The sequence below is a fragment of the Solanum verrucosum genome, unplaced genomic scaffold (genome assembly GCF_900185275.1).
Source record: "Solanum verrucosum unplaced genomic scaffold, falcon-dt-bn FXZP01000208.1, whole genome shotgun sequence".
Classification (NCBI taxonomy): Eukaryota; Viridiplantae; Streptophyta; class Magnoliopsida; order Solanales; family Solanaceae; genus Solanum; species Solanum verrucosum.
In genome coordinates, this window is record NW_026020329.1 from 3,685,111 (window position 1) to 3,695,632 (window position 10,522).

The window sequence follows — 10,522 nt, forward strand, 5'->3', positions numbered from 1 at the left end:
AGCAGTATCAAAATGATCAACAAATAAACAAACAAAAATCGAAATGAGTACAACTTAGCCGAGAAATCTTGAGAAGAACCATAAACAGAGGAAATCAGATTAAACAGACGATAAATCATTTTTAAAAACGAAATACTTGTATATCAGTTTCAGAAAGATTAGCATGAAAAGGAAGATTTAAGCTTGAACATATCAGATAAAATCCTCTTTGAATCGACAGAGGACAAAACACGATTCAACATATTGAACTCAAAATGAATGAAAGAGTCATGAGCTGTTTACCTTGTTGCGGGCAGCGAACAGGGACAGGATGAGCAGAGAGACGAGTCCTTCCACACAAATACGAACCGGACAGCAAGCGAGAGGCCCAAACAACAACTTGAAATTGAACTAACTTAGAAAAAAACGATGGTGATCAAGCTAGAAGAGTGAGACTCGAGCAAAAACTAACTCTTCTTTCTCTTTTTCCAATGTATTTAGTATATATTCTATAGCTATTTTGTTGTGTTTACTTTCTTAGGGCCCGTTTGGCCATGCGATATGGTATCATGATATGGAATCATGAGATGAAATTGAAGGTTTGTTTGGACATGCGATATGAAATTTTTGTGTTGTATATTTTCTCATAAACATAAAAATCCCACAAGTTGTAAAACTATTAAAATAGCCCCAGTTTTTTATTCAATCTTATCAAATAAACAAAAAATTATAAAATCGCATAATAAATTATTACAAAGTTATTTGTTCTCCACTTAAGTAATTGTTTCATCTAACTTTAATTTAATTAAAAAAAAATTGAACATAAAATGTAGTGTACTAGTCTTTAATATAATCCTCCCACATAATATGAACAATTTCCTCACATTGAACTTGCATTTCTCGATCATATGACCGAGAAGACGAACCAACATTGTTACTTTGAGCCATTTGTTGGTCAATATCCTCCGCAACTATATCTTCATGTTCATAGACCATAAATATTTCATCACTACTTTGGTATTCTCGCAAATAATTATGTAACACTGCACAAGCTATGACAATTTTCACTTGTGTATCAATATCATAATGGTTCATGCCTTGTTTCAGTATTCTAAATCTATTCTTTCAAGCTCCAAAAGTCCGTTCAATCACATTGCGCAGAGATGAATGCCTATAATTGAGGCTCTCTTTCACTTCCTCGGTAATCTTACAAATGATAGCATAGTCCTTTGTATGGAGCTAAAAATCCTTTTGTGTTTCGGAAACCAGCATCAACAACATAATATTTATCTACCAAAAAACATTTTATAAAGAATTACTAAAAGCATATGTGACGTAAATGAGACAACTTTGTGTAAATAAATAATATTTATTCTAAGGATGTAATTTAAAGTTACCATGTGGCGGAAATGGAAATTGTGACGTTGATTCAACAAGTGCATTCTCAAGTAATTTACTATCATGTGCAGTACCTTCCCAACCAGCAACAACAAAGGTAAATCGTATATCAAAATCACAAGCACATAAGACATTTTGTGATGTTCTTCCTTTGCGATTACGATATGCTTGTTGCACCGCTTTAGGACCCTCCCCTTCTATATATATTCCATCAATCGCACCACCACAATCCTACCAAATAAAAAATACATCAATATTAGTTTAGTGAACATAAAATAAATTGGAAGCATTATAGAATGCACTTCATAAAATTAAAATAATGCTTGTAAGAGTAATAAAAATAGTGCTTCCAAGATAATGCAAAGTCATAAAATAAATATTATCTCTTTAAACAAAGTTGATAGGAAATATGTAACTAAATACTAATAACTTACACATAAAATATAAATGTGCACTTATTAAGGCCATAAAATAAATTTATTAATGTGATTGAAAGTTTACCTTAAACCAAGGCCAAAATTGAGTATTATGTAGAATTTTGGAATGTACACCAGTCATATTTTTTGGTTGTATAAATGTTGGTGCCATCTTGCTAATTGCCTCGGCAACTATTTTAACATGCCGGTTAATTGTTTCAAGTGAATGTTGAAAAGTTTCACTTGCCGAGCGTTGACTATCATTTCGTACAATAATGGTTAGAAAAATACCCAAAGCCTCCTCATTTTGAATCCGCGTGGTCCGATGCTCAATTGGCAACAAGTTATTTTGTTTGATAAAACTAACAAGCGGACAAAATGTTTCAGGATAAAATCACAGAGATTCATACATACACATGTGATGTCCACAAAGAAGTTCATTGATCCATACCATACCAGGCCTAGATGTATGTTGTTGTGTTCGACATAACAACCTATGTTCTCATCTGACTTGTTCAATATGTTCAACTGTTGCAACGTAGAAAATAACATCCTCAATGTCGCTATCAGACTCACTAGCAGTACTTGATATGCTCATATCTCTCAACTACTCTTACAAATTACCTATAAAGTAGAAAAAAAACATACATTAGTGAGTAAATATTAACATAGAAGTTAAATACACTAAGATAAAAATTAACAAACATCACTAACTTCTAACTATTTACAAGAAAAATCAATAATTAAATATTATAGAATAACGAAATTTTAAAAAGTTACCACAAGTTTGAGTCAAAAACACTTTTAATAAAATTTAATAAAAAATATTATAACTAGTCCACTTGACTAAATATTAATAACTAATTGATAAAATATTTCCCAAGTCCTCAATCCATTAGACTTGATATTCTTCAGTCATGTGAACGAACATTTTGCGAATACTAAGATTAAGAAGTGCGGCACCGCCAATGAAAATTGTCTTTTATCAATATTATGCTTAGTCATGAAATTTTGCAGTTGAATAATCACAACTTGCTTAGAGTAGATATCAATCTCGTTATGTGTTGATGATTGTGCTTGTTCCCGTTCTCGTTTCTCTTTTTCTTTTGCTTCCTCTTTATCTCTCTTCCACTTCAAGTGTTCTTTCAAATCATTAAATATGCCTTCGGTTGTTGTAGCTCTATTTTTTTTACGGTGAGAAGATGTGATACCATCAGTTGGAATAGATACATCACACGCAGTTCACTTTCCACTGCCATTGTCATTGTCGGTATTCACACTCATAGGCTGATATACGTCTTCAGTATTAACAGAATTGTAGTCACAAGAAAATATATCGTCCTCCACTTCAACAGGTTCATCTATTGCTGGTTGTGAAACATGCAATGTACTATAGACAACATGGTTACCTGTGGCAATTGATTTTCCAAAAATCTCATCCAATAAATCATACTAATTAAGTCCTTTAAGTTTGAACTTGGAAATATTAACACCTTTTTTTCATTTTTCTTGAAAAAGATATAAAATAAAATCGTCACATTTTATGAAAGGTCACATAATGACAAGGAAAATACACAATACTAATCAAACAAGCTTACTGCCACATGTTGTCTCCAAATATCAGAAGGACAAGTGATTGTGTTTGTTTCAGGACCCCAACCATATCCGGAACAAGACTGAAGTAAGTCCTTGAAATCCTTTAAATCTTTCTTTAATGCTCTACAGTTCGTCTTAATGCGATTTTCATCGTAATAATCTCTTGCTTGCCAGTTTTAGTCCAAAACTCATCGATGATTACCCTCCAACGTGGACCGCTGATTGTAGAACCATTAAATGCATATTTTCTTGCATCGTCATGTAAGACCTCAATGAGGGCTGATATGTCCTCTTCTGACCATTTTTCAACATTTGAACCCCGGGGTCTACTCATTCTTTTATGTTTCTACAATATAATAATAATATGATAAAAAAAATTGTATTTGCTATACTCACTTTGATTTACATAAAACTGAAAAAAATTGTTTCACATGAACACCAAAATATTAATTAAAATTTTAGCTTACCCTGTTAACTTGTTTCACTGAGTTTTCGTCCGAAATTCTAAAATCGTCTTGACAAGTTATGTTCATTGTATTCTAGTTTCAAAAAAATATTCCAAAGTAACTAGCAATAAATGAGAACATAGGAAATTTATATCTATTCCTAAATCTAGTTAACCAATTAGAAAAAACTATAAATCTAGTCATACAAATTAAAATTTGAAAGAGTAGAGAATAATTAACTCACTTTGAAAATGATAAAAGACTTTTAGGTCAATTTCATCTGCTTTGTTGTTCAATAAATATAATTATGGGTTGTTTTATATATAGAACTATTGGCTCTTCAAAGTTTTATGATTGAGCATAAATTATTATGCATTTAAGCCTACCAATGTAACTTTATTGGAGTAAATAAGACAACACATTTCACTGCTTGTTCAATCTAACTTTCAACCTAACTCTCACTTCTCATCAATATATTTGAGTAAATTAAACACCTTTCACGGGCTCTTCAAGATTTTATTACTCCACAATCGTGAGGTGTGAGTTAAAGTGACTATAAGTTGGTGAGAATAATAAATTTTATGTCGGTGAGAATAATAAATTTTAAAAAGTAATGATGTGATTATAAATTTTATTTACATATGAAATAAATGGTTAGTAGATATAAATGTGGGGTTGTTTTAACAAAATATAAACTCATGGATCAATTATTGTATTAAAATATCTCAAATCATGATATGAAATTACCATATAATTCCATATCATGGTTTTTGGAGAATATGGTATCACATCTCATGATATGGAATCATGAGATGGAATCCGTGTAAAATCACATGTCCAAACGCTGATTCCATCTCACGATACCATATCATGATATGGTATCGCATGGCCAAACGTCTACGTAGTGTTTTTTCTCAAAAAATCCAACCACCAACAATGAACAAGGAAGAGGTTTATATAGATGGGAATTAGGGTTCACCTTTTGGGGGGGGAGGGGGGGAAACGTGAAACCCGAATAAGGATAAGGCCCAACCTTTTGAAATTTGAAAAATCATCCCCAAGAATAAAGGAAAAAGCTGAATTTTGCTCGAATTCACCCGAATTTGAAAGGGAAAAGGGCGAGGTGGACGTCCCATATTGCTCCATTGTCCTCGAAATGCCACGCGACTCAATCCAAGGCTAGAAAGACAAATCTGTAGGTGCTTTTCGCTGGAATCGCGACTGGAACAGTACTATCGTACTAGGTGAAGAAGACGACACGTCCTCTGCTTGTAGCCATTGGAATTTCTACTTTCCGTGTATTTTGACGTTGCCGTTTGGAATCGTTTGAGGAGCCAACGTCGTTTGGTTGCTGTTTGCGCAATAGTTGATGTCGTTTTCGTCTATTTGACGCAGCGTGATCATTTGTTGCTGCTTCTTTGTCGCGTGAAGAGACATTGTGACGTTGTTGTTCTTTCGCGCGTCTGGACTGCTGAGTTTCTATTGAGAGGAAAAGAAATGAGTTGGGTCTGGGAAAAAGAGTGGGCTGATGCAGTGGAGAACAAAAGGGAGTTGGGTCTTCTGGAAATAAAAAAAATATGGGCAGCTGAAGTGAATTCTGAGTGAATGACCAAACTTTGGTTTCTAATTGCTTTAAAATTAGAAAGGATTAAGATGGGGCAAAAAGGTTAGATTTGCAAACACAAAATAGCTAGATGAATTAGAATTATGGCCGTAAAGAATTCAAAACATAGCCGAATTGAGCTAATTAGCAAATTCGGTTAAGATTCAAATAAGATAAATTAATATTAATTAATTAACGAGCTTCTTAATTTTAACAAAATAAAATAATTAACTTAATTATAAACTAATAACTAAAAAAAGATAAGCATAATTTAAACTAAACTAATTTAATAAAAACTTACTAAAATTAAAATCTTTTTGAGATGATTTTCAAAATGTTTATAAAATATACTAATTATATAAAACATATATAATAGTTAAAAATTATAAAAATGATAAAATCAATTAAAAGTAACTTGAAAAATATTTTGATCTTTATAAAATCTAATTAATTCAAATTATTTGGAATTTAAGAAGCTCGATGACTAATCTATTATGTGGAGGTCCAAAATTGGGTGTCAAACAACTGTCCCTCATTTGACTTGGATTGATGAAAGAGATCCGAGGAATATGAAATTGACGAATCCAATTTTGACTGATCATATCTTCATCTTTTGAAAAAGGGATTTGGTACGGACTTTAGGAATTATGGCCGAACCCGGAAGTGGGTTTCTTACATATCTCAGGCTATATGAGAATTCATGCCACTTGTAGTTTGATATGCTCAATTTGACGCACGATTTTGAAAGAATTCAAAAATCATTCCGAAATCGAATTATGAGGGGACCGAAATGCTCAAGAATAAGATTTAAGAGCGAATGTTGGGATACAACCGAGTTTTCAACACTGATCCCGCCTACATATCCCTCAACTTAGGGAATCGAGCTGTTTGTAGTTCGACTCAATCGGTTGAAAAGGAAATCCATTATGCAAGATAACCTTTGATTCTGGAAAAGCGACAAAGTAAGTTGAATATGAAAAGGAGGCTCACAACCTCTTAGCCATGAATGTGGCCTGCTTCACTTCCATAAATAGGATCTTGCGCGGACATAATTTCCAAAGCCCCTAGAGCATTGTCACTTGGATTAGAAAGCTGCTTCCGATGAAAACCAAATTTTTTCGGATGCGAAACCGAAACTGAGAAACCTAAAGAAAAACTCACATGCCTTCTGATAGGGGTGTGGTTTGATTATAGTGGAAGTCGCTTCTCAGCTCGCGTCCTAAGAGTTTGATACTCCTCTTTGGACTATGTCCCAGTTCGCTGCTAAGAAAAAGTTCTACGTTGTGCGGCATCCTTTTTAATGTCGTCCGCACCTGTGGTTTATTTTGGAGAATTTTTCCTTTCGGATGCTCTCGACAAAGACTGAGATGAAACTCATTAGGATAACAAATGTAGTTCAAATGGGGATATAACGTTTTTTACCGTGTTGACACTTAATTGCTCTCCTTGAACATTTGACGTTAACTTAATCAGACTTGATGTAAAGCAAATAAAGCTTATGTCTCATATTTGCAATATAATCTCCAATGTACTTTTTCTTTGATGTTGAAGTAATAAAATAGGTTGATGTAATATGTTGATAGTTCTTTTGATGTCGTTGTTGATGGTTCTATTGATGTCGTTCTTGCAAATGAAAGTGATGCAGCGGATGTTGATTTTTTGTGATGGGTGAATCTTTCTCTTACGATGCACGACTCCTTTCTCTTGTGATACATGACCTCTTTCTCTTTGTGACGCATGACTCCTTCACTTTGTGACGCATAACTCATTTCTCTTTGACGCATGACTCATTTCTCTTTGACGCATGACTCTTTTCTCTTTGTGACGCATGACTCCTTTCTCTTTGATGCATGACTTATTTCTCTTTGTGACGCATGACTCCTTTTTCTTTGACGCATGACTCATTTCTCTTTGACGCATGACTTCTTTCTCTTTGACGCAGGACTCATTTCTCTTTGACGCATGACTTCTTTCTCTTTGTGACGCATGACTCCTTTCTCTTGCGATGGATGCCTTCTTTCTCTTTGTGATACATGACTCCTTTCACTTTGATGATGCATGACTCTTTTCTCTTTGTGCATGACTCCTTCTCTTTGACGCATGACTACTTTCTCTTGATGATGCATGACTCTTTTCTCTTTGTGATGCCTCCCTGGTAACGAACGAAGATAATGCTTCACCGAGCAACATAACTGATCTTCTGGGTATCTTCTGGGTGGCAGTATCGTCTTAATCAACAATACAAATAAAAATGACCCTCAGAGTTGTAATATTCTGGGTATCTTCGACAATACAACATAAATGACTCTCCGTGTAGTAATATTATCATGTCTGATAATATGATGCAGATAACGTCCTCCAGGTATCTCCAGTTGATGGAAAACAGTAAAATGTCTTTTGTCAGGATTTTCATTTGTTCCATCTCTGAGCACAGTTGTATGTTCATCATGGACCTCACCTTGATAAGAATTTAAATGAAATAATGCTACTTATATTCTCAATTCTTTGTCATAAAAAACATAAATTTTTCCTACATTCAGAGAAAAATTGTTAATTTTGGGGAGCTTGTCGCCCTTGTGACTTCTCCATATTAATTTAATGGAGGAATATGCTAATCTTGAGGCAAACCTATAAACCTGCATCCACAAAAAAATTGTTAATTTAAAAAATGAACTGGTCTGTGTTGATCTCTTCGATTGTCTGCTCCTTGTCTTGCTATCTCCGGTTGATTTTTCCGATCTCCCGCCTCTTAGTAGATAAGTAAAAATATTTTTATGTAAAAATAATTGAAACATGAAAGAATTTTTTTTAAGGAAAATAGATTTTCGAAAAGTAATATTTGGGAAATGTCACTGCCAAATGTCAAGTCACATCAAGCTTAGCGAACGCCTTTGAAGTTAATACTTCGAGGTCTGTCGATTAGTTGTTGGGAAGTATTCAAAGTTGTTCCCACCGCCAATGAACCTTATTGAAAATTTGAGGTCATCTTCAAAATTTTCTGTCCAAGTTAACTGTTTGGGTGTATCTTTAACTGTTGATGAACAAACCATGTAATTTTTTAGATCCTCTCAAAAATTCTGTCCCAGTTGCAATTCTCAATGTAACTTCAGTCTTGACTTGTTGGAGAGATCTTCTTCTTGAGAATTTTTTGGTCCCTCTCAATTTTTTTTTCCAGTTTCTATTGTAAAGAAAAAATAGAAATCTTACGGGAGATATGATTGAACCGTTGTGGCACCTACGTATCCCGTTGAAGCAGGAATCAGGTCAAATGTAGTTCCCCTTTCTAAGGATTAACAAAAATAAGGAAATAAAACAAGGAACCGATCGAGGTCAACATAGGCCGCCTATGTATCTCATTCTTGAGAATTTAGGTCAAACGTAGTTCATTACAAAGGGGTAAAGTTCTAAACAGAAACGATTACAAGCAAATAAAACAATTACAAGGAAATAACAGAAATACAGACTAAAACTTCACACATAATATCTTTTGACAGCATCTAAGTTGATCGGTTTCGGTCATTCAGTGCTATCTATCTCTGACATGACCAAGACACCTCCGGATAACACTTTACGAACCATGTAGGGTCCTTGCCAATTTTGTGCGAATTTCCCTTTGTACTCATCTTGATGAAGGAAAATGTGTTTAAGGACCAACTGGCCAATTTTGAATAATTTGGCTCTTACTTTCTTGTGGAAAGCACAAATCATTCTTTGTCGATACAGTTGACCATGACAAACAACAACCATTCTCTTCTCAGCAATCAATGTTAATTGATCAATCCGCTTTCGAACCCAGTCAACATCACTCAATTCAACTTCTTGGATGATTCTCAATAAAGGCATTTCAACTTCGGCAGGTATAACTGTTTCTGTTCCATATACTAATAAGTATGGAGTTGCTCCAATTGATGTTCTGACAATCGTTCTGTATCCCAACAAAGCATACGACAGCATATCATGCCAGCCTCTGTGATTGTCGATCATTTTCCTCAAAATCTTCTTGATATTCTTGTTGGTGGCTTCTACAACTCCATTCATTTGGGGACGATAAATGGTTGAGTTTCAATGAGTAGTCTTGAATTGTTCACATATCTCTCTTATCAAGTGACTGTTGAGATTTTCTCCATTATTGGTAATGATGGATTATGGTACTCCGAACGTACATATCAAATTATTGTGCACGAAATCAACTACAACTTTCTTGGTCACCGACTTATACGAAATTGTTTCCACCCACTTGGTGAAATAGTCAATGGCAACCAAAATGAATCTGTGTTTGTTAGTGGCGGCTGGCTTCATTGGACCAATGACATCCATGCCCCAAGCTACGAAAGGCCAATGCGAACTCATAGCATTGAGTGCACGAGGCGGCACTCGAATCAAATCACAATGCACTTGACATTTATGACAATTTTGCACAAACTTGCAACAATCATGCTCCATAGTCATCCAAAAGTAACCGGCTCGGAGGATTTTCTTCGCCAAGGTAAGCCTATTCATATGAGTACCACAAACTCCAGCGTGTATCTGTTCCATAAGCTTCGCAGATTCACTAGTGCCAACGCATCTGAGAAGACCTAAGTCTAGAGTCCTCACTTCAAAAGAAATTATTAGTCATACGACGTATTGATTTCTTCTGGTTGAACGTTGCATTCTCAGTTTAAGTCCCGATCTCCAAATACTTCTTGATGTCAAAATACCAAGGTAAACTATCTGGTTCCGCTTCAACATATGAACAATAAACATGCTGCTCATTTATCTCTATATCCACTGGATCAATGTAACTTGTATCTGGATGTATAATTATTGAAGAGCATCGACTAACTCATTTTGTGTCCTAGGAGTGTGTCTGAATTCAATCTTGCAAAATGTCTTACACAACTTCTATATATACTGCACCTACGGTGTGATCTTTGGGTTCTTCACGGCTCATTCTCTTTGAATCTGATGAATCAACAAATCTGAATCTCCAATAACCAGAAGCTCATGAACATTCATGTCGATGACCATCTTCAAACCAAGGATGCAAGCGTCGTATTCTGCCATCTTGTTCGTGCAATCAAATTAGAGTTTAGCCGCCATAA

The 10,522-nt window shown here is 34.7% G+C and overlaps 1 protein-coding gene across 1 annotated transcript; it reads right to left on the reverse strand.

Moving 5' to 3' along the window:
- Window positions 1-8,954: 8,954 nt before the first annotated feature.
- LOC125836096 (uncharacterized) lies at window positions 8,955-9,476 on the reverse strand. Its single transcript, XM_049515176.1, has one exon. The coding sequence runs from the start codon at window positions 9,474-9,476 to the stop codon at window positions 8,955-8,957; it is 522 nt and encodes a 173-aa protein (XP_049371133.1).
- Between the last annotated feature and the right edge of the window lie 1,046 nt (window positions 9,477-10,522).

What these genes read in the sequence shown, in the direction of transcription:
- LOC125836096 (XM_049515176.1), bottom strand. Translation starts at nt 9,476, where the DNA reads ATGAATGGAGTTGTAGAAGCCACCAACAAGAATATCAAGAAGATTTTG.